Source organism: Protopterus annectens, chromosome 8.part0 (assembly GCF_019279795.1).
Source record: "Protopterus annectens isolate FY-2018-M chromosome 8.part0, PAN1.0, whole genome shotgun sequence".
In the NCBI taxonomy this organism is placed as follows: domain Eukaryota; kingdom Metazoa; phylum Chordata; order Ceratodontiformes; family Protopteridae; genus Protopterus; species Protopterus annectens.
In genome coordinates, this window is record NC_056741.1 from 1,935,579,762 (window position 1) to 1,935,603,440 (window position 23,679).

General features: G+C 43.1%; 1 protein-coding gene across 1 annotated transcript in view; it reads left to right on the forward strand.

Annotated features, from left to right (window-relative positions):
• The first annotated feature begins 1,260 nt into the window (after positions 1-1,260).
• Positions 1,261-23,679, forward strand: part of BLVRA (biliverdin reductase A) — a 315,847-nt gene continuing 293,428 nt past the window's right edge. The window contains exon 1 of the mRNA XM_044081450.1: positions 1,261-1,383. Within this exon, the coding sequence (XP_043937385.1) occupies positions 1,265-1,383 (119 nt within the window). The 5' untranslated portion in view covers positions 1,261-1,264. The remainder of the gene's footprint in view (positions 1,384-23,679) is intronic.

Genomic DNA, 23,679 nt, shown 5'->3' on the forward strand with positions numbered 1-23,679 from the left:
AGTCAACTCTACTAGCTTTATTACTCATCAGTGAGAGTACACTTTCGATGGAAAGGTATGCACCATTTGGTCACCCTTTTTTGTACAATGGCTTTATTTTTCATTTTTTTTCCTTTGGTATCCTGAGGTTCTCATATCTCCTAGTCAGAAGCTGGCTAGTTTAAAGTGCTGACTCTATTTAATGTGCAAAGGCAGGTGACACCATTGAAAAATGGGCACGTGATTATCAGCAGTTGGATTGTTTTTATAATTTTTCTTCGTCATGTGGCTGTCCTCTTGGTGACTGCACTGATCTTGTTTTGCTTTCTTTGGAGGGTGCAAAGCAAAGCTTCGTTTTCAGAGATCATTGCAAAAGTAAGTTGTAACAGTCAAATTGCTGGTGAACATAAAGGGAACTATGAGAATTTATCATTACAAATGACAGTTATGCCATTCCACAATGGAAAAATAGTGCTTCTTGCTGAAACCATAGCTAAAGCCATAGCCCTCAACTGTCTTTGACTTTGCCTCACATCTTTTCTCTGTGCCTCATAAAATTTGTATTTTGTAGCAAAGTAGTAAGGAATAAAGTAACTAAACAGCACCATTAGTTAAATTTAGGTATTGCTTGTCTTTAGAACATGCATGCTACTACAAATCTGTTTAGCTTAACAACTTTGCAACTGCAGTAGAGCATTGATTATCTGAATGTCTATTATCTGAAACATTAATGATCTGACTGCAGCCTTCCAAAGTTTTCGGTTAGGAAAAATCATGAAGTCTGTCTATGTAAACGTTATACGTATTCACTTGTGCATGTTTTTTGAGCTTGTAGCACGCTTGTGTGTGAAAAAATATTCTTTATTGTCCACTGGAATCACTGAATGGTTGAAAAGTATATTCCCTGCATGCAGAAACAAGATTTTGGAAGTTTTTTCATCCTGTTCAATTATATGTTTGATTATCCAAACTACCCTAAGTCCCAATTAGTTCGGATAATTGACAATCTACTGTGAATGATATCTATAAATTTAATTTGTCTCTGACTTGACTGTGGTCTTGGTCTCTGATTATTTTTGACTTTGTCCTTAACTGTAGACTGAAGACACAGAGAGCTATGGCTAAAACACCTCACTAACATAAATACAGTCAGCGGTTTAAGGATTTATGCTATATTGTTTTATTAACAGATATTAGGAACTGACGCTGTATTATTATTATTGTTATTATGTTTCAGCTATTTACCCAGTTTTTAGGTCTCTCTTCCTTTTTTCAGCAAAACAGGATGATTGGGGTTATCGTTTCTGGAATTGGCATTGCTGGATCAGTCCGTATCAGGGACCTTCTAAGTCCCCAACATGCCAGCCCATCTGAGAAGTTAAACCTTGTGGGCTTTGTATCTAGGTAAGAGAGAAGTTTCTGTAACCATAAGTAGCATATGTGGAAATACTGGAACTGCTTACCAATAGGCTCCTGGATTCATTAATTCTGCAAAAGGATTGTTTAACTTCTTGAACTGCTGTAGTTCAGACACATTAGTATTCATAGCCATTGTTCTTCTAAAGTTTCTTAATGTGTGATTGTTAGCTAAAGCCTGCTACTCATAAACTGAGGTAACTTGCCTCAGCATGTTTTATGCTTCGCAAGACATTTATATTTAGAACAAAACTTGTCTTACTTCATTCTGTTGCAGGTTTTAAAAGTGGGATCGGTAGATTGTTTTGATTTTACACTCCCTGTTGACATTTCTTTGCACTCTGCTATGACGTGCCAGGCAGATTGTGTCATGCCTCCAAACAGATTATACAAGTTTTGTCAGTATAGATACAAGAGCACATGACTGTTTAAAATAGAAATCTGTTTTCAGTCAATTAACAGACTTCATTAGATTGACTGGCCATTAATGAGCTTAGGAATTAATTAGTGCTCAAACTCTCATTAATTTCAGTATGGTGCTCAGGCTTATACAATATGACATATCTTTGCATAAAAAGATATCGGGGGAAGGGCAAAAACTGCATATGTCAGTTAATGTATGTGTCAATAGCTTTATTAGCTTTGATAATCATTTGCACTGGGGTGCATTAATTTGACTATCCAGTAAAGGAGGCTTTCATAGCTCTTTATCCTCTTGCATGACTGATACTGATTGTAATCTGTAAGATATCTCCATGCACTAGTTTGTCCTCTGTTTGTGCTGTTTACCTAGATGTGTCATAACAGCAACTATATATTGGAATGGGACTGTTGAAGTAATCTGATGGGGTTTGTGATTTCAGAAGAGCAAGTTGCAAAGAACAGTTCTGTCCAGTTCCAAATAGTTACATTTAAGAATCTGGATTTATAGCATAAACGTGTGCGAAATTCTGTAGGTAAATGCAGTCTAAACATATGTTCACCAATATACTTAGCTGCTGAGATCTGAGTAAATTGACGCGATTTTCAGCACAGCATTTTATAGCAATAATTGATACCAGAGTTGCTGGCTTACAGAGTCATTTGCCTGTTCTTTTCTTGGACTGATTCTGTGGACTATGACCTGCACAAACTGCCCGTTAGCAAACATCATAATAACCTACATCCATTGTGTCATTAAATTATTTCTGGGAAACAGTGTTTTGGATAATAATAATAAAAAAAGTAAAAACTGATTAAATATGCTTTTGTATTATCACATGTTTTATTCTGCAATGAGCCAATTATTCCATTTTTTCTGATTCCTGGGTCTCTGCTACACAAGGATCACATCTGGCACACACGGTTACTAAAAAATATAATCTGCAAGGAAAGCTGTGTTTTATTAAGAGGTTGATGGCTGCACTGTATGTATTATAGATGTCAGCCACATAATATGGAATGGTGGTGCTTTCAGCAAAAATAGACAAAATTTAAGATTCTCAGGTATGATGTTGCATCTTCTGAACTTAAATATGTGTTTAAAGGGTTTTAACAACTTAGTTTTCACTGGGGAAGACAGTATAGTGTCAGCATATCATTCTCTTATTTTTGTGTCTGTTGGAATCATTCTGTTCCACATGATCCTTTTTTCTTGTTTCATACTTCAAAAAGGGCAAAGCAAAGAGCTTTAGTTTATTACAATTACAGTTTCCTAATTTTGTAGCAGTCATTTGACTTTCCTCCACTTAAAAAGTAAAGCATACAGTATCATGAAAGATCATCAGATAATGCCATCAGCAACAAGTTTTTAAAAGATTCATAGGTAGTTACCAGGCTTGCAATCCAGGAGCCTAGCCAAAATTCTCAGTTGTTCCTAAATCCAATGCCCAAGGTCACACAGTAGGCAAATGGGGGTTGAGGAAATTAAACTCTGTATCACAGAAACTACAGCTCACACCCTTAACCCTCTACGCTAATTTCTAGTATTAATGAATATTTGAAAATGACAGAGATTTTATTTATCATTAAGTTCAGCTGAGGTTTCAGGTGTCTTTTCTCGTGTTGATTTACTCATGACATTATGAATATTTGTGAAACAAGTAAGAGATGTACCCAGGATTTTTGGAATTTTATGAACCAGTTTCCAGACTGTCTACCCCCCAACACAGGATACATATTACATTGTTGAACCGTAACAAGTTTGAACGCCATATTGTTGAACCCATATGTTGTAACTTGGAAAAGTTCGAATGTTTTAATGGGGATTTCCGTTCAGTGTGGAAAGGGAAGATTTCCCTTTACTGCACTGTAGTGCAATCTCAGAGTTGGTATATTTAAAGACAGGGGAGGTGCTGGGGGGCTTGCCCCCCCTGCTTACAACCATCAGGTAGTTTTTTTTTCTGTTTTTTTTTATTTTTTTGACGTTTTTGAACTTTTGAAAGTTCGAATGTATGGGTTCGATGATATGGCGTTCGGACTTTTAAACGTTCGACAACATAATATGAACCTCCCAACACACACCACCATCCTCAGGAAAGAGTAGCCAAACATTTTCTTAATTTCTGATCTGTATATCATACAACTGGGCTGTAATCTCCCTCAAATATAACTGACATGTTTTTATTACAAAGCTCTGTCAGAGTCTAGGAAGAGCTCCCTTCCTAGATCTCCAAAAACTCCTCAACATCTATGACTTTAGAGCCACTTCAAAAAATCTGAAGATGTTCAGATCCTACATCTTGGGTTCTGAAAAGTAAAACTTTGGATCCTATGCCCTCAGATCTGATAGTTTTATTAAGCAAATCTCCTACACAGCCCTCAGATCCAAAATCCTTGGATCCGAACTCTGGTATTCCAAAGACTCCCAGAACTTGCTCACCTGAGTTAGTGATTGATCCAGTGTCTCTTCGGCTCCCTTTCCCCCTTCTGCAAACCACCCTGAGGAAACACTGTAGGCCAAAGTCCACTACCTCATCTGTCTTGTCCAGAAGTCTCTGCAAGGCCGATGTGGATAGGATGATGAGGGAGTTTCTTAGAACTCAGATTCAGATGGGTGTTATTTCATCTCCATCTCCCATTGGATCTGTGAGCCTCCTTTCCACTTCCCATATAGAATATCTCCTTCTCTGATCTGTCCCACAGTTTTGGAGCCCTCAGATCCCAAACTCTCCAGATAATCAGTGTCAGAGCCGAAGAGGGTTATGTCTTTGACTCCAATAGTTTCCTTGACTAATTCTACTCCTATCCCCTCGGATCAGAATGAATGTCTGAGCTGTGGAGCAAGGATCTACTCCAATGTTGTCAGAGCTGTCCTTGCCCCTCACAGCCTCAGCCAAGATAGCCCAGGTCCAGCTTCCTTCTAAAGGCACAGATTGACACTTGTCTGCTTCAGAAGTTTTGGCTCCTAGGTGACCAGCCACAGCTTCCCCCAGCCCATTTGCCATTGAGATAATGGAGAAGGTCATCTCTTGTCCAAGAAATCTGATCTTTCATTCTTCTTTGGATCCTGCAGCCATTCTCTCAGTGGATTCGAGCTCTGATCCCATCAGACCTGTTCCACAGGAACAGCCAGTACCATCTACTATCCAGACAGTTCCCTTGGAGAAAGTTCCCTTCTCTTCCAACACCTCCCCAGAGTATCTCACTGAGAAGGTTCCCTGTAAGTGAACATGCAAAAGGAGGTGCATAGATTCCCCTTGTAATCTCTCACTGAGGATACTGACTTCAACGAAGGGGAAGGGTTACCCATATCACCATCTGATGACGTCTTGTTCAGAGACATTTTGGTGATCCTTAAGCATAAAGGTGGTTGGTCCCCAGATAATCCTTTCACAGAGGAATCTGTATTTCTGGAAGCTTTTGGTTCAAAGATCATCCTCACAACTGGCCACTCTGTTATCCATTTCCAATGTGTCCATGAGGTTAATATCCCATGCTGCAGAGGGTACCTGATGGACCACCAGTTCAGGCATTGCCATAAAGAGACATGCCTGGATGCAGTTATGCAACTTTGTGGAACCTTTGAAGTCTTCTTTTGTCAATGCTCCTTTTGATGGAACATCCTTGTTTGGTCCATCAGTTAAAGAAATGCTCTCCTGCAGTGAACCGGAAGAAGAAACTCTGTTTGCCATAGGGATTCACTTTTCTACCGCTCAATGATCCTTTTTCTTCTGGAGTCAAAGGGGGCAAGAAAATGTGGTTCTGTAAATCCTAGAGAACTTTCTAGGACTCATGTGGGGACAACTCTTTCAGAAACGTAGGAGGGAGTTCAAATGGAAGACACCATCCTAGTGGCAGAGGGGGCCCACAAAATCATATTTTCTGAGATTCCTTTCCTGATAGACCCTTTCATAGGTTCATAGATTTATAGGTATTTACTAGGCTAATGACCACAAGGGCCTTTTTAAGCCGAGACATGCATCTCAAATCTCTAACAGGTTCTGATAGCCTTGATGAGTGTAAGCAGAGGTTTGGGAGATAAAATATTTATGCCCAGGGGCATGGTAGATGAACCATTTACAGGTTGCCTGTGTCCATTAGAGACATAGGTGCCAAACCAGGGATGAATTTCCTGTACCCCATCCAATTATCCAACTTGAATTGGGTTAGGGAGGAAGTCTGGTTCACATGGATGGGGAGCCTGTTCCATAAAAGGGGAAGTCTCTGGGATACATACCTGCCTCTCCAGCAGGTCCTATTTATATCACAGGCAAGGTTTAAGTCTTTAGAATTGGTAATTTTCATGCTGTTTGTTTGTGGATATGTAGGAGGTCCATCAGAGTGGGGTCTGACAGTGCCCTGCATGCCAGGCATAGATCTCCCCTCAAAAGCTTGTAGGAGATGGAATACCGGGATAGGTACTTGAGGCAGTCTGCATAGGACATTGTACTTACGCCCTGTATTATTTTAGTGAAGAAGCTCTGTGGATGTTCCGACTGTTGGATATGCCTGGTTATGTACATACCAAAGGGGGCATTGTACTCATTGATAGCTCTGATGAATGAATACTGTGGAACAATGACTTCCTTGGACGTACATGCCATACCTTTGTTTATAAGTTATGCAACATAGAATGATTTCCTCACTACTGTAGACATGTGATGGTCAAAGCCTAGATTACAATCTATGTGTGTCCCTAATTGCCTGACTACTGGGTCAACTCTAAGCAGTGTGTTGTCTGTATGATAGTTAAAAGGGGTGGATGACTTCCCAAAGGATACTGTTATGCATTTCTTGGCATTTTGTTTTAGTCCATGGTTCTGATACCAGTTGTTTGTCTGTGTCAGCCCATCCTGGAGAAAATTTGTCAGTATGGGATCCAGTGACAGCTCCTAATTTGTCATCATCTGCAAACATAGTCAGGCAAAGACCAGTGACATTGGCCTTGACTTCAGAGAAGTAAATGCCAAAAGGGGCAGTCCAGGACTGATCCCTGAGGGACTCCACTTGTGAGTGGCCTCTTTGTAGAGGTGGACTGCCCAGTTCAAACTTCCTGGGTCCTGTCTGTGAGCCAGTTGGCTAACACTGGGTGACATACGAGTTTGTACTTAACCTCCTGAGTTTATGAACAATGCCCAAGTGGGATATTGTGTCAAATGCCTTGGCCAAGTCAAGATAGGCAGTGTTCACATTTTCCCTCGTCCATTGCTTTGGTTACCCTCTCAAATAAGTCCACTAGGTTGAATAGGCATGATCTGCCCTTGAAACCAAACTGGGTTGGGTCCAGTGCCTGGAGGTTTACTATATCTCTCTTGATCATTTCCATGATAATTCTTTCCATAGCTTTACAAATGTAAGACTAGTAAGACTTATGGGTCTGTAGTATCCAGGGTCTGTAGATGGCCCACCTTTGTGGAGAGGGATGACTATTGCTGTTCTCCATTCATGAGGCACAAAGCCTGATTGGAGGCTACAGTTAAATAGAAATTCCAGAGGCCGTTATAGACCATGTTTCATGCTATTTAGAAGGCATCCTGGGATATTGTCTGGGCCCACTGTTGCAGTGTTCCTGGTCTTAGAGAGAGCATTAAAGACCTGTTCTCTAGTGATAGTAGGGGGAGTTATATTTGATGGCATTTCCTGAGGGAAAGCGGGGTAAAGTTGGAGCTGAATTTATCAGCCAGGAGGTTTGCTATGTCTTCTGGCTCAGTATAGGTGGCTCCATTTACAATGAGCTCTGCACACAACTGTGTATTGCCTTTAAGGTTTCGGACATAGCTAAAGAATGGTTTGTGGTTGTCCTTGGCCTGGGAGGCCAAACTTACCTCAAATTTGGCTTTGGAAGACTTTATTTGTCCTCTGAGTTGTTTATTTAGTTTGAGAGTGCTTTTATCCTGCTGGGTGCTGCACCTCATCATTTTTGGCATGATTTTCTTCCTTTTGTTATACAGCCTCTTGATTTTGTGATTCCACCAGGGTGGCTTGTTTTTTGAGTTAGTTCTGTACTTCTTCATGGTGCATACAGCTGCCTCTATGCAGCTATTACCATGCATGTACAGGGTTTCTGTGAACAGTTCTGCATAGGCAGCAGTGTTCTCAGGGTTTATGGTGGCTTGAAAGTTTGCCAGGTTATCACTTGATACCAGGAGGTTAGCCTTAGAGTAGTTCCTGAATATTTCACATTTAGCTGGGGGTCCAGGTTTTATTTTTACTCCAAAGGAGACCATTTTGTGGCCTGACCGTACCAGGGAGGACATTACAGTAGGGGGTGTGCAGCATTCCTCCATATTAGTGAGGGCCAGATCCGGTATGGTTATACCCGTGGTTGGCGTATTGACTATCTGGTCCAGGGAGTTTGTGTTTACAAAATCTAGGAATCTCTGTGCCTGTACATTTGGTGTAGTATAGGATTCCCACTTAATAGTGGAGTAATTAAAGTCACCCATGAATATGGTATTGGGTTAGATGGTTAGTGTTTTTAATACGTTTAAATATATGGTATGGGTTTACTAGTCATAGAGGGGGACCTATAGCTTGCAAAGAAGTGGTATTGGATTTTGCCTATGGTGATTTGAACATGGATCAGCTCAAGCGGATTGTCCTGTTTGACCAGCCTTGAAGTATTTTTATTTTTGATGTAAATAGCGACACCTCCACATTTAGTCTCTGCCTGTGAAGTAGCTGGTCTAAATGTGTGGATGGCATTATAACCCTGCACTGCTGGTGTGCTGTCTGCAGCTTTAAACCACGTCTCTGAGACTGCACAGACATCAGCATTCTCTAGGGTAAAGAGACCTTCCAGGGAGTGGAGTTTTTTGTTTAAACTCCTAGCATTGAGCAGTAATCCCTTTAGATTTTCTTGGTTTTGATTTGCTATGTCAGAAGTACTTTCGGTTTGGCATTGCCTGAAAAAGGCACTATGGGGGAAGACAATGTTTTAGCTAATATTCAAAAGCCTAGAAGGGAGAGGTGCAGACCATCCCTGACAAAGCAGTGTGGTCTGTTGACCATTTCCTTCCATGCTGACAGATATTGCACCCCCTTAGAATGACACCAAAAACTAAACCACAAAAACTAAGCCAATTATTAAAGTCAGTCATCTTTTGTTCATATTTTGGCATCATCCTTGGAGAAGGTAAAATGCTGCTAAGTGCTAGGCTCATACCAACCTGAGACACATATTGTGAGAGCTCCATAATGCCTCTCTTCATGTAGTCTAGGGAGGTGCATCTCAGGTCATTACTCCCACATGGACTATGACTGAGTCATAGCGGTACTTGTGGTCCAGTGACCTGAGTGCGTGCATAATGTGGCGGAGCCTAGCTCCTGATAAGCAACTGACCGTGACTTTCTCCTTACTCAGAGTGGTGAGAGGGACATCAGTGTGTCTCATGATGGAGTCTCCAATGACTAAAGTGCTGGATTGTGTGGTGGTGTGCCTTATGGGCTTAGAGGTAGAGGCTCCATGATATGTAACTCTATGTGTTGATGTGAGTGTTGTTTTGAAAGAGTGCATTAGGGGCTGCTGAGGGTATTTGTTATATGTACGTCATCCAGGAGGTCTTTTTGGCTTATGAAGATTACATTTAAGTGCCTCAGCATATGAGGGTCAATATGTCTGCATTGAATTATGTGTGATAGGTACAGCATGTGTACTGCTGACAGCGTTATTGACATTAGAAGTACTTTTATGTGAGAGCTTTGCCTCCAGTGACATTGTGTAAATACATCTCACACATACCATGTCAGTTTGTTTGAGAATTAACTGTCTGTCAGTAAACATGAGGCAATTTCTACATTTCCTCAGGTTGCCCGTATCCACAAGCAGGTAACAGAGACAGTGGGACAGTTCATATCTATGGCAACAGACCCTTTTTTATTGATTAGCCAGTTGGAGTGAGAATATCAATCAATTTCAGGAGCATCCAATTTGCAACTATGGGGACGGTGCTTGTCACTGCAAACTAGTTGCTCTGTGTACTTTTACAGGAAAAATATCACTCGAGGTGTCTAAGTCTGTACAAAGCACTGCCAAACACTTGAGGGGAAACCAAGAAGTAGACCCTGAAATTTTAAGAATGAAGTATTTAGGCAGATATTCTGAAGTTAGAAATAAATCAAGCAGTACTTACTAAAAACAAAGAAGTAGCTTGTCAAGAATGATGGAAAGAGGGGAGTCGCATGAAGGGTTACCCAACTGCTCTAATCTGGATGCAGTCAGGGAGCACTTATCCTTGCACCTATATGCCTGGGCCTTTATCATAAAAGATTATTGGGTGCTAAAAATAATATCCAGAGGTTATTTATACAATTTTTCCAGGTTCCCCCAACCAAAAGAAGACAGCTTCCCGACATTCCACCAAGTCAGAGAAAAGCTACAGCTCAAGAGGTTCAGAAGCGACTTGACAAAAGAGTCATTCAGGACGTCCTGCCAGACCAAAGATGATTAGTAACTTACTAAAGCTTCTTTTTAGTGCCAAAGAAGACAGGGTATCTGAGACCAATTTTGGAGCTAAGCAACCTAAATCAATTTGTGAGGAAATCAAAGTTCTGAATGTTCACGGTTCAGTCCATCCTGCCCTTTTTGCACAAAGATGATTGAATGTGCTCAGTCAATCTTCAGGATGCATACTATCACATCAAAATGAATAGATGCTGCTGAAGACACCTGCACTTTTGGGTGGGAGCCAGTCCTTATCAATTCAGAGCCCTGCCCTTTGGTCTCACAACAGGCCCCAGTGTGTTTACAAAGTGTATGGCAGTGGTAGCAGCTCACCTAAGACTTGCTAGGATTCTGAGTGTTTCCATATTTAGATGACTGGCTCCGCATTCTTAGAACAGTCCAGACTATTTGCTCCAGCTTTGCCATACACTAAGCATTGCAGTCAACATTTTCAAATCCAAACTATAACTGGTACAGAGCCTGGAGTTAATAGGTGCCCAGTTAAACATGATAAATCAAATCGTAGCTATAGGATGGACAGACAGCAGAACACTCAAGTTTCAGGTTCAGCAAATTCTTGTTCATCCTGCACTCCCAGCCCGACTTATCCTTCATGTTGTACGTTTAATGGCAGCGGCTATAGTCTTAGTTACCTTGGCATGTTTCTATATGCGTGTTTTCCAATGGACTCTAGCTGTTCAGTGGTCTGGTCTTCAACATCCTCTATCCTTCCCAGTCAAACTCACTTGGGTATGCAGTAACCATCTTCATTGGTGGATCCATTCAAATGACATTTACCTAGGCCGACCCTTCGTTCTATCTCCTCCAGTGGCCGCAGTGACCACAGATGCCTCCAAACTGGGGTGGGGCTGGAGAATTTCTTGGGAAGGATGATCCAAGACACATGGACCCCTCAAGAGACCAACTTGCATGTCAATATCTTAGAGATGAGAGCAGTCCTATTAACATTGCAGACATTTTAAGATGTTCTCTTTCTCTCTGGGGACTGTTGCAATTCAAACCAACAACATGTCCACAGTCTAGTATATTAACAAACAAGAGGGAACTGATCTTATCCCCCTCTGTCAAGAAGTTATGAGTGTGTGGCAGTGGCTAATCTCCTCCAACCACGTTTTAGTGACAAGGCATGTTCTGGGGAAATCCACACTAATCAGGTCCATTGTGATGCCTCACGAGGGGTCTCTCCATGAGTGAGAGAGAAGATTTTCCATCGCTGGGACCAACCATGCTGTGATCTCTGTGCATCTCCCCACAGCAACAAGTGCAGCAGGTATTTTGCCCTTATCCACCCGCAGGGGGAGTCACTGAGAGATGCTGTGTTTCACATTGGGATCTGCGGTCCACTACCTCTGATTCCAAAATTCTTACAGAAAACCAGTTGGTTGAAGAGCTCAGTTATCCTTATTGCCCTGTTTTGGCCTTGCCAGGTGTGGTTCCCCTTACTTCGGCCTCATCTTTGTTATCCTCCACAGATACTGGACCCCAGTCCTGTGCTTCTGTCGCATCCCTCTTGGATGAAGCATCCCAGTATCCTAGGTCTCAAACTAACCATATGATATCTCCAATTTCATTAATAGCTAGACAGCCCAGGCTTTCCTACCTGGTTGATCATATTTTTTTATCTTCCCAGAAAGCTTCTACTAGAAAGATTTATAGGAGTAAATGGAAAGGATTCTCAATTTGGGCCCTTAAAAAGGAGATTGACCATTATACTGCTCCTATTTCTTCAGTTTTGGAGTTTTTAGCTTCTGTTTTTCAGGAAGCCGCTAGTTTTTCCACAGTCAAAGTAAAATTAGCCATATCAAATTTTCATTCACAACATATAGCTTCCTCTTTAGCTTCTTCCAAATTGTGCAAGGCTTTTCTAAAAGGCACATTCTTACTTAGGCCTCCAGTGAAGGAGCTGTCTCCTCTTTGGGATTTGACAGTCTTACTTCTGGAGATAACACAACAACCTTTTCAACCTTCAGCCAAAACTAATTTAAATGTGCTGTCTTGGAAAACAGCATTTTTAGTAGCTATTACATTTGCAGGTTGAATTTCTGAACTCCAGGCTCTATCATCCAAATCTCCTTACATTGTTTTTCAATATGATAGAGTTACTTTACACACTAATCCATCATTCTTACCAAAAGCAGCCCCTGAATTGAATATCAATCAAACTATTCATTTGCCTGTCTTCTTCTCTAATTTTTCAAATAAGGGAGAATACATGCTACATCATTTAGCTATACATAGACAACTATGTTTTTATTTACACAGGACCAAGGATTTCAGGAAAACCAACCAGTTCTTTGTTTCTTTTTCACTGAATAGACTGGGATCACCAGTTTCTAAAGTTACCCTGGCCAAATGAATTACTGATTGCATCTCCTTCTGTTTATTCTCAGCAAGGTCTCTACTTTTCAAAGCCTCCTAAGGCACGTTCAACTAGATCCATGGCCACGACTTCTGCCTTCTGGTCTAGAATGTCCATTGATGATAGTTATGCAGCAGCTACCTGGTCTAATGCCCATACCTTTATTGCTCATTACAAACTAGATTTGACTTCTAAAAGCAGAGCTGTTTTTGATTCAGCAGTTCTCTGAAATATCCCTCCATAAGGGCCACCCAAGATTCACATAGCTGGCAACTCTGTCCCATATGTTGAGGAAGAATGAAAAGGACAACATCAGATATGAAAGTTATGTAGTCAATGTGATGTCCCCACTCTGGGCCAGTGGGGAGTCTTACTGGGGACCTGGAGGGAGACAGATAGAGACACCCAGACCCCAGGCTGTGTGTGTGCCCTGTGTGCTCTTAAGGGAAATTGTGCTTGATGCAGAGAGGTCTGCATCTGGAAATACTGAGTGTATCAATTTGTATTCCAAGTGAATATCCCTCTACAGTGTCAGTGGTGAGGATTCAGGCTCCTTGATTACTGGCCCAGAGTGGGGACATCACATAATGTTTGTGTTTGCTGAAGGGAATGATGATGCATTTCTTTGCATTCAGTTTGAGACAGTGACTAATACACCAGTCGTTGTGTGAGACCCTCCTGGAGTATACTGACATCATTTGGGGATTTATTGATTGCACCTAGTTTGCAGTCATCTGCAAACTTGGTCAGTCACAACCCATTAGTTTTGACTTGAACCTCTAAGAAGCATATACCAAACAGTAGGGGGACTAGCACTGACCTCTGTGGCACCCTGCTGGTCACAGGTCTGCTGGTTGATGTGGAGTCACCCACTTTGATAGTGTTTGTCTGGTTTGTGAACCAAGTTGGCAACCCATCTTACAACGAAGGAGTTTACATTCAGTTTGCTAAGTTTATTGGTAATGCCTGAATATGAGATTGTGTCAAATGCCTTTGCCAAGTTGAGGTATGCTGTGTACACAGATTTGTCCTCACCAATGGCCTTGGTCACATTTTCAAAGAAATCCACCAGATTTAACAGGTAGGGTCTGCCCTTCACAAAGCCAAATTGGGTAGGATCCAGGGTTTGGAGGTCACATATGTTATTATTTATGAGGTCCATAATGATATGTTCCATGGCCTTACAGATGAGGCTGGTGAGTCTTATGGGTCTGTAATTCCCCGGGTCTGTTGTTGGGCCACATTTGTAGAGGGGAATAACTGTAGTTGTTCTCCATTCCTCAGGAACAAAACCTGTGGTTAGGCTATGATTGAAAAGGGTATTTAACCTGTTTAAAAGACAGCCTGTGATGCCATATGGTCCCATAGAGGATGTGTTTTTTGCCTTGGACATGGCTTTGAGGACTTGCTCTTCAGATATGTATGGTGGGGGTGGGTGGTTTGGGGGAGGATTTGTTGTAAGTTAGGAGGGGATAAGGGAGTGAAATGTTTGCCAAACCTATCCACTAACAGGTTTGCTATCTCTCTGGTGTCAGTGTGTGTGATACACTTGGCCACTAGTTCTGCACATGCTTGGGTCCTACCCTTTAGGTTATGTACATAGCTGTAAAAGACCTTATGGTTATCCTTGGCAATACTTGCTAGGTTTCTTTCACAGGACCTCTTGGAGGATTTGACAAGTTGTCTTATTTGCCTGTTGAGGCTGAGGAGGGTGCTTTTCCATTGTTGAAGCCTTGCCTTTGCTTTCTTGGACAGCAACTTTTTGCATTTATTGTAGAGTTTGTTAATGCTGAATGTCCACCATGGCAGCTTGTTTTGACTTGGGGCTGTAGCTTTGATTCTTTCTGGTACAGCTGAGTTTTTACACTTATGCAAGTGATTGTACAGGGCTTTAGTGTAAGCTTCAGCGTAGTTACCAGTTTCAGCTGGGGGTGGGGAATGAAATGCATTTATACCTTCACCAAGGAGGGTATAGTTTGCATTGGTGATGATTTTTAGTCCAGTTTCACCCTTCGTGAGTTCTGGTGTTAGTGTCAGTTCGAAGGTGACTGATTTGTGGTCAGTTTTTACTAATGAGGATCCAACAGTTGTGGTGGTGCACCTGTTTGATATGTTGGTGAGGACCAGCTCTAGAAAGTTTGTTTCTATTGTCGGGGTATGGACAATTTGTTCCAGAGCATTTGAATTCACAAAGTCAAGGAACTTTTGTGCTAGCGAGTTTGGACTAGTATAAATGTCCCAGTTGAAGATGGGATAATTGAAATCCCCCATAACCAGTGTGTTTGGTACAATTTGCATTGTCTTCATAGGATCATAGGCTCATAGGAAGTTACTAGGCTATTGGCCTGAGGCCCTTATAAGCCTAGCCAAGAGTTTAGACCATGCATAGACAAATCAGCAGTCGATGCCCCTGTCCAGTAGTGACATGGGTGGAATCCCAGGGATGTATTTTCTATTTTCCATCCAGATGTCCTTCAAGGATGCATCTGCAGTCATCACATATGGGTTGTCCTGCCTCAGGCAGCCCTTCGGTCGGCCGGATTCCAAAGTCTGGGTCTGGCCTCGGCTGATGTCGCACTTTCCCCGACATCAGAGCGTCTGGGGTATAAAAGCATCAGCCGACGCCATTTTCCTCAGTCTTTCTTGCCGCGTGGTGCCCGAAGCAGAAGCAGTTCGCAAGTGCCGGTCAGCCAGCTCCTGTGATTCAGCTACCGAAGACTTCGAAAAAGCTAAGTACCCCATTGGGGACTCTTTCTTGCCTCAGCCGATGTCAGATAAAGTTAATAATTGTTTAACTTGTGGGAAACAAATACCTCATAAGGATTTCCACTCTTTCTGCCTCCCCTGCCTAGGCCCAGACCACGACGTCTCGGCCTGTTCAGCCTGTGCTTCCTTCAACCGACGAACTCTTAGATGTCGGTCGGAGTTTGCAGAGGAATTCTTTGGGGCTAGTTTTGCTTACAAGATGCCGTCGGAGACTCCGACTTCGCATTTAGTTAAGAAACAGAAGGACAAGGACCGACACAAGCGGGCAGCGGTTTCGGCTGAAACCACGGTCAGGCCTACCGTGAGTGTCTCGGTCTTGGCTGAAACCGAGTCCTTGGTACTTCCGATTACCGAAACCGCACAACCGACTACCTCGGCCCCAGAGGCCCCGGCTGAGTCGGTTATTGAATTACCTTCTGAAACTGGTGTCCAGGAACCTTCCGACACCATTCCTTTAGACAAGTCTACTCCTGCACGTGGTGCAGCCAGACCTCCTGCATCCATGTCCATTAAGGCTTTCTCTAGGGCTAAAGCTGCTAAACTTACTAAAGCTTTGCCTCCCAAGGTTACCTCTCAGAGACCTTCTACTGGCTCACAGATTCTTAGCTTAGCAGAGGATCTTATCTCCTTAATTAGAGGTTCTCAACCTCATCTGGACAGGGGCTCTCAGCCACCTCCAGACAAAAGGCCCAGGGTTGAGCCCTCTGACCCCCACTCCTCAGATGAATCCACTGATGGCTCTACTCTGTCAGACCACCAGGAGGAGGCTTATTCAGCCTACGAGGATTCTGATGCTGAAGAATCTATTCCCTCGGCCTCCCCTCCTGAAGAGTTTTCCTTTGGAGAGACATTACACTCTATGAGAGAACATTTTCAATGGCAGGGTCAGGAATTCTCTGATTCTAGAAAGAGATTAAGGACCTTTTTACATTTACCTGAGCATAGGCCTTTAGCTATACCTCCTGTTTTGAATGTCATTGATGATGTGTACTCTGATGCTAGTACAGCCCCTGACTCTCTCCCTCCGGCTCCTGCCAAACCTGATAGATACTACAGGGTCTCGGACTCACATCTACACCTGTACAAGGCCCACTCTGCTGATCCAGAAACTATTTCCCAGGGCCCAAAAGGGGTTGCAGCTGCCACTGCTAGAAATCCTCTACCCTCTGAAAGGGAGTCCAGAGCTTTAGAGAGATGGGGTAAGAAAGTGTATACTTCTGCAACTCTTTCCATGAGGGCATTAAATTGTCAATTTCATATGATACAGTACCAAGAGTATTTGTTAGATGAATTACATAAGAAACTGTCTTCTTCTGAACCCCTTGATCGCAAATCCCTTCAGGATCTGGTACATAACTCCCAGCAGGTTAGTAACCATTTCTTGCAGTGTGGTTATGATGCATTGGAAGCTTCATGTAGGACAGCTATGACAGGTGCAGTCATATGTAGGCATGCCTGGCTGAAGGAACAATCTCTGCCAGACCATGTTAAAGCTAAGCTTTTGGATGCTCCTATGGAAAAGCAAAAATTATTTGGTTCCACGGCTCAAGAGGTCTTAAAGAAATTTGAAGAAAAGGCAAAATCTGTGCAAACAGTCAAAGACTTTCTGCAAGTCCAACCACCGAGATTCAGCAGAAATTGGCCTACTAAGAATTGGTCCTTTCCGGACTCAGACAGATCTCAGAGAGGCAGGAATAGGCGTGCCAGAGGTAGAGGGCAAGCTAGAGGCTCCTACAGAGGCCGTCAATGGCAGCCTCCCAACCAGAGAGGTAGTGCAGGAACTACAACTGCTACACCAGGACAGACTCAATGACTTTGTTTTGACTCCCGACCAGGGCTCAATTAGAAGCACCTTTGGGCAGAAAGCTTTCTTTATTTTCAAAAAATTGGCACAGCATTACAAGGGACACATGGACACTGCAAATAATAGACAAAGGATACAGGTTCCATTTCCACACATTGCCAAAAAGAAAAGGCGTGCCAGACCTGCCACCAAATCAGAGGGCAGAGGCTTTGAAACAAATTTCCAACTTAATACAAATGAAAGCTATAGAAAAGGTACCTCTTTCAGAACAAGGCCAAGGATTTTACTCCAGATTATTCCTTGTTCCAAGAAAAGAAAATCAGTGGAGGCCTATTCTCGACTTGTCTGCACTGAATACTTACCTCATTGTGCCAAAATTCAAAATTCTGACTCTACAGCAACTCCTTCCCATGCTGGGCAAGGGGTCTTGGCTGGTGACTCTAGACCTCAAGGAGGCATACCTGCATGTCCCTATCAGACAAAGTTGCAGAAGACACCTCAGATTTCTTGCAGGGTCAGAGCATTATCAATTCTCAGCATTGCCCTTTGGCTTATCTAATGCACCCAGAGTATTCACGAAATGCCTGGCATCAGTAATTGCACACTGCAGACTTCAGGGGATTCAAATTTACCCATATCTGGACGACTGCCTTTTGTTAAAGGACTTGCATTATGCCATCCACCTACTGCAGGCCTTGGGATATACAGTCAACATCCACAAATCAAGACTTGTTCCATCCCAAAGAATAACTTTTCTGGGTGCGGATCTAGACACAGCCACCCAAATGGCCTTTCTCACAGAAGAAAAACAAAACAACTACCGGATTACTTCAAGAATCTGACAAGACAAACTCAGCTGACTGCAAGGAAAATCCTGCAGGCCCTGGGTTACATGGCATCTTGCATTCTTCTGATTCCACAAGCAAGGCTGCATATGAGAAAATTACAATGGTACCTAAGGAGTTTATGGACTCAGCACAATCACAGCTTAGAAACTTTGATCCCACTCATTCCATGCCTCCAAAAGGAATTTCTGTGGTGGGCTCAAGCCTGCCAGTCGAACAGCGGGTTGCCCTTCAGCAAGCCAAGAGCCAACCAAACCATCACTATGGACGCTTCAGACCAAGGTTGGGGAGCACACATGGAGGGCAGATGTATCCAAGGGCTATGGTCACAAAGAGCTGCATGCACATAAACCAAAAGGAAATGCTGGCAGTGATACACGCAATCGAGGCCTTCAAACTTTTTCTTCATCAAGGCCACCTACTCATAAGGACAGACAACACCACAGTTATGTGGTACATAAACAAGCAAGAAGGCACCCATTCCTACCCTCTTTGCAGACTGGCAATGAATCTATGGGAACTTTCCTTGAAACTCAATATACAGCTGCAGTCCCAGTTCGTGCCAGGGAAAGACAATATACTGGCAGACAGCTTAAGCAGAAATATCATGGATGCACACGAATGGATGCTGCACCCAGACATCTTCTTACTCATAACACAATCATGGGGAAGGCCGGAAATAGATCTGTTCGCCTCCCCCCACAATCATCAACTGAAGAAATTCTGCTCAAGGACATACCACCCACAAGCATGGAAAGTGGACGCTCTCTCTTTCAGCTGGAAAGCTCTAACAGTGTATTCTTTTCCACCTCTCCCATTAATGGCCAAGGTCTTACTGAATATCAGGACAGAGCAGCCCAGAGTGATTCTGATAGCTCCAAACTGGCCAAGACAGCACTGGTACCCACTGTTAGAGTATGTCACAGACGAAACCGTGGCCTCTCCCCCTATGGCCACTTCTACTGACGCAGCACAATTTCAAGACTCTGCATTCCAACCTGAAAACCTTGCAGCTAACTGCCTGGAAAATACCATGACTCCTCCTCAGGATAAGCTATCCCAGAGAGTGAAGGATATTATTATGGAAGCTCGACGGCCTTCCACAAGGAAGGCATATTCAGCAAAATGGAAAAGATTTCACACTTGGAACACAACGAAGGGCCTAGATGTGACAGTGATGAACATGGCACATATACTGGAATATTTGGCAGAATTGTTCCACAACGGCCTGTCTTACTATTCCATTAAGATACATGCCTCAGCAATTTCAGCAGAATACAGTGTTAATCCACCTGTCTTCTCTCATCCTCTCCTGAGACAGTTTCTAAGAGGAATCAAAAACATCAATCCTCCAAGGAAACCACCTCTACCTACTTGGGACCTTAACTTCGTGTTGGAAAAACGAACACTTCCTCCCTTTGAACCAGCAGCATCTGCAGATCTACAGTTTCTGTCTAGGAAAACTGCCTTCCTTCTGGCCATAACCTCAGCAAGGCAAGAAGAGTATCTGAGTTACAAGCTCTAATGGCAGTACAGCCATTTCTTATCTTTCATCAGGGCAGAGTTTCATTGAGAACCAATCCTACATTTATGTCAAAGGTGGTATCCAGGGTATCTTTGAACCAAGCTATTCACTTGCCTACATTCTTCCCACAACCACAAAATAAAGGGGAGAAACTTCTGCACACCCTGGACATACACAGACAGTTGCGCTACTACTTGGACAGAACTAAAAGTTACAGAAATACTGACCAGCTGTTTGTAGCATATGCTGCTGGGGCACAAGGAAAAGCAATTTCCAAACAGAGAATTTCAAAATGGATAGGAAATTGCATTCAGTTTTGTTACTCCTTTCATGGAAAAACTGTGCCAGCTAACATTAGACCTCATTCCACGAGAGCCACAGCCACCACCACAGCCTTCCTATGAGGGGTGGCTACCAAGGACATTTTAGAAGCTGCTACATGGAGCTCCGTGCATACATTTGCCAAGCATTACAATTTACCTTTATACTCCAGATCCAGAGCAGGCTTTGCTACGGCAGTCCTGCAGGGTATCTTAGCTACACCATCCTTTACTTAGTACCTCCACCCCCAGATTGGCTATGGTATTCTACCCATATGTGATGACTGCAGATGCATCCTTGAAGGACATAGTACAGTTTTGTACCTACCATAAATGTAGATGTCCGATAGGTATGCATCTGCAGTCAGGTTTACCCTCCCTCCTTCCCCTCTGTGGTATACTTCTTGGGTATTTACCCCTCTTATAGACAGCTGGGGGATCTATTATGGTGTATTTGTTTTTATAGTACTGTGCATGTTTGGATTTGTTTTTGCAATGCATATCTCCAAATTTTAGCCTTCCTTAGAGGGCACCTGGCATCTGGGGCAAGAAAAACTGAGGAAAATGGCGTCGGCTGATGCTTTTATACCCCAGACGCTCTGATGTTGGGGAAAGTGCGACATCAGCCGAGGCCAGACCCAGACTTTGGAATCCGGCCGACCGAAGGGCTGCCTGAGGCAGGACAACCCATATGTGATGACTGCAGATGCATACCTATTGGACATCTACATTTATGGTAGGTACAAAACTGTACTTTATACAGGTTGCACTTAAAAAGGGGTAAAGAGGTACTCTGCTTGACGTAGAGAGGGAGTCTATTCCATAGATGGGGAGTCTATGGGACACAAATCTGTCCTGCCAACAAATCCTAGTGATGTCACAGACCAAGTTGAGGCCGCATGTGGGGGTTACTCAAGTGGAGCTTGACTTGTGGATATGCAGCAGTCTGAATAAGGTGGTGTCCGAGATTGCCATGTATGCTAGACTGAGGTCACCTCTGAGGAGTCTGTATGAAAAAGAGTAGAGAGATAGGGCTTTTAACCTATCTTTGTATGGTAGATTTTTGAGGCCCTGGATTCTCCTGGTGAGAAACCTCTGTGGTCTCTCCAGCTACTGCGTGTGCTTTGTGAGGTACATGCCGAATGGGGCATTGTACTCCATAATGGGCCTTATAAGCGAAGAATACATGGATGTTATGACCTCCTTGTCCCTGGATGAGATACCCTTACTTATGAGGTGGGCCATTTAGAAAGCTTTCTGTACAATGGAAGCAACATGGTGGTCAAAAGTCTGGTTGCTATCAATCTGGGTGCCCAAATCCCTCACAACTGACTGCGTGCTTAGGAAGTTGTTATTAATGTGATAATTTGTGGGTTCATCACTCTCGCCAAAGGGAATGATGATGCATTTTTTTGTATTCAACTTGAAGCCATGGTTCTGGCACCAGTCATTTGTTTGGGTAAGACCCTCTTGGAGGATGTCCACGTCACTAGGGGAATTGATTACAGCTCCCCACTTGCAGTCAGCCATAGCCCACTGGTTTTGGCCTGCACCTCAGAAAAGTATATCCCAAATAACAGAGGCCCCAAGACTGAACCCTGGGGTATGCCATTCGATACGGATCTACTGTTTGAGGTGGCTTACCCTATTTTGACTAGGTGGGTTCTATCAGCAAGCCAGTTAGCTACCCATCTGGTAACATATGGATTGATGCCTAGTTGAGAAAGTTTATCTGTTATGCCCGAGTGGGGAATAGTGTCGAAGGCTTTGGCCAGGTCTAGGTATGCGGTGTGCAGTGTCTTCCCCTCATCCATGGCTTTGGTGACTGTCTCAAAAAAGTTGGCCAGATTTAACAGACATGACCTCTCCTTGATGAAGCCAAACTGTGTGGGATAGAGTATTTGGAGGGTGCCAATGTCCTTGTTAATGAGGTCCATGATAATCCGTTCCATGACCTTGCAGATCAGGCTAGTTAGGCTGATGGGTCTGTAATTTCCCGGATCGGAGGGCGCTCCACCTTTGTGTAAAGGGATGACAGTGGCTGTCCTCCACTCAGCTGGGACAAAGCCAGTACTCAGGCTTTGGTTGAATAGGGTGCTTAATAATGCTGCAAGTTCCTGCGTGAGTTCATGTAGGATGCATCCTGGAATGTTAACGGGTGCCATGGAGGCTGTATTTTTTGCCTTTGAGAGAGCGATGATGACCTGATCCCTAGATATAAGGGAAAGGGGGGAGGTATTGAGAATGTCCTGATTTACTGAATCTGTCAGTCAGCAAGTTTGCTATATCTACGGCATTTGTATATGTGGTGTCCTTAACCACCAGTTCTGAACAGATCTGGGTGCTACCTTTGAGATTATGGACATATGTGAAGAAGGCCTTATGATTGTCTCTAGTAGATGTGGCCAATTTGGACTCGAAGTTTGCTTTGGAGGATTTCACTAGTGTTCTTATTTGCTTGTTTAGGCTAAGGAGAGATTGCTTCCAACTGGACACCTGCTTCTTCTTGGTCCTGGGCAGCAATTTTTTTCTTTTGTTATAGAGTTTATTTATTGCAGATGTCCACCCGACAGGTTTATTCCTCCTTGCAGAGGATGATTTAGTCCTGTCAGGTATTCCTGATTCCATGTATCTATATAAATGTTCATATAGCGCTTTGGTATAGTTTTGGATACTGGTGCCAGTTCCTAGAGAGGGGGAGGGAGCTGTGAAGCTGTTTATACCATCCCTCAGGAGGCTGTAATCAGCTTTGGAAAAGGTTTGGTTAAGTAGGCTTTGTGGGTGTTGTGACCCATGGGCAGGATTTATAACTGGCTAAGACTTGAATGAGGGTCTTACCCACTGTAGCCTGGTCCTGGAGTAATTCCATGGAGTTGTCCAGTCTAACTAGACAGGAGGTGAATTTATCTCTAATATGGATTGAAACACTTCCTCATTTAGTTTTCAGGTTTTACAAATTTGGGAAAATAATGCACTACCTCTGAAGCAAATACTTTGCAGACTTTAGTCTCACCAAATCCATAATATCTTTTAGCAACAATGCTCTTAAACCAAATTAGAAAGTCATACACTTTTTATATTCCTTGTCCTTATTTGTTTTGTTTGAAAGCTGCAACTCCACTGCTTGAACACTAGAGGGCATATTCGCCTCTACAGCTGTGTTAGGCCAGTGGAAACCGTTATCTCAAATAATTGCAGAAATGTAATCTCAAGGGTTTGCATTTATTAATATAAACAGCCAGAAATGCTTCACTAAATATCTTTTTTTTAACATTCCCGGGCCTAATTATTTTTTAGTCCCTGGAATAAATAGATTGGGAGATTTTAAAATCCCTTTTTTCTTGCCTAGAACGTCTCCATCGGACCTCCGCATTGTGTGCAAGCCACTTGGATGAACAGCGTTCCTACACGGGCTGCCCTTCCTATCTCTACTACATACCCATATACTGTGTAGACTGCAGTCGGCATTTTCTTTTTCACCTGAACTCCCACTGCCAGTCTTCAAAGCTTGGATGAACAGCGGTCCTACACAGGCAGCCCTTCCCATCTCTTCTATATACCCATATACTGTATGGACTGCAGTTTGGCATTTTCTTTTTCACCTGAACTCCCACTGCCAGTCTTCAGAGGCAAGCCTGTCTTAGCTACACAGTCTTCAATGAACAGAGTTCCTAGATGGGCTGCCCTTGCCATCTGTACTACATATCCATATACTGTGTGGACTGCAGTTTGGCATTTTCTTTTTCACCTGAACTCCCACTGCCAGTCTTCAAAGGCGAGC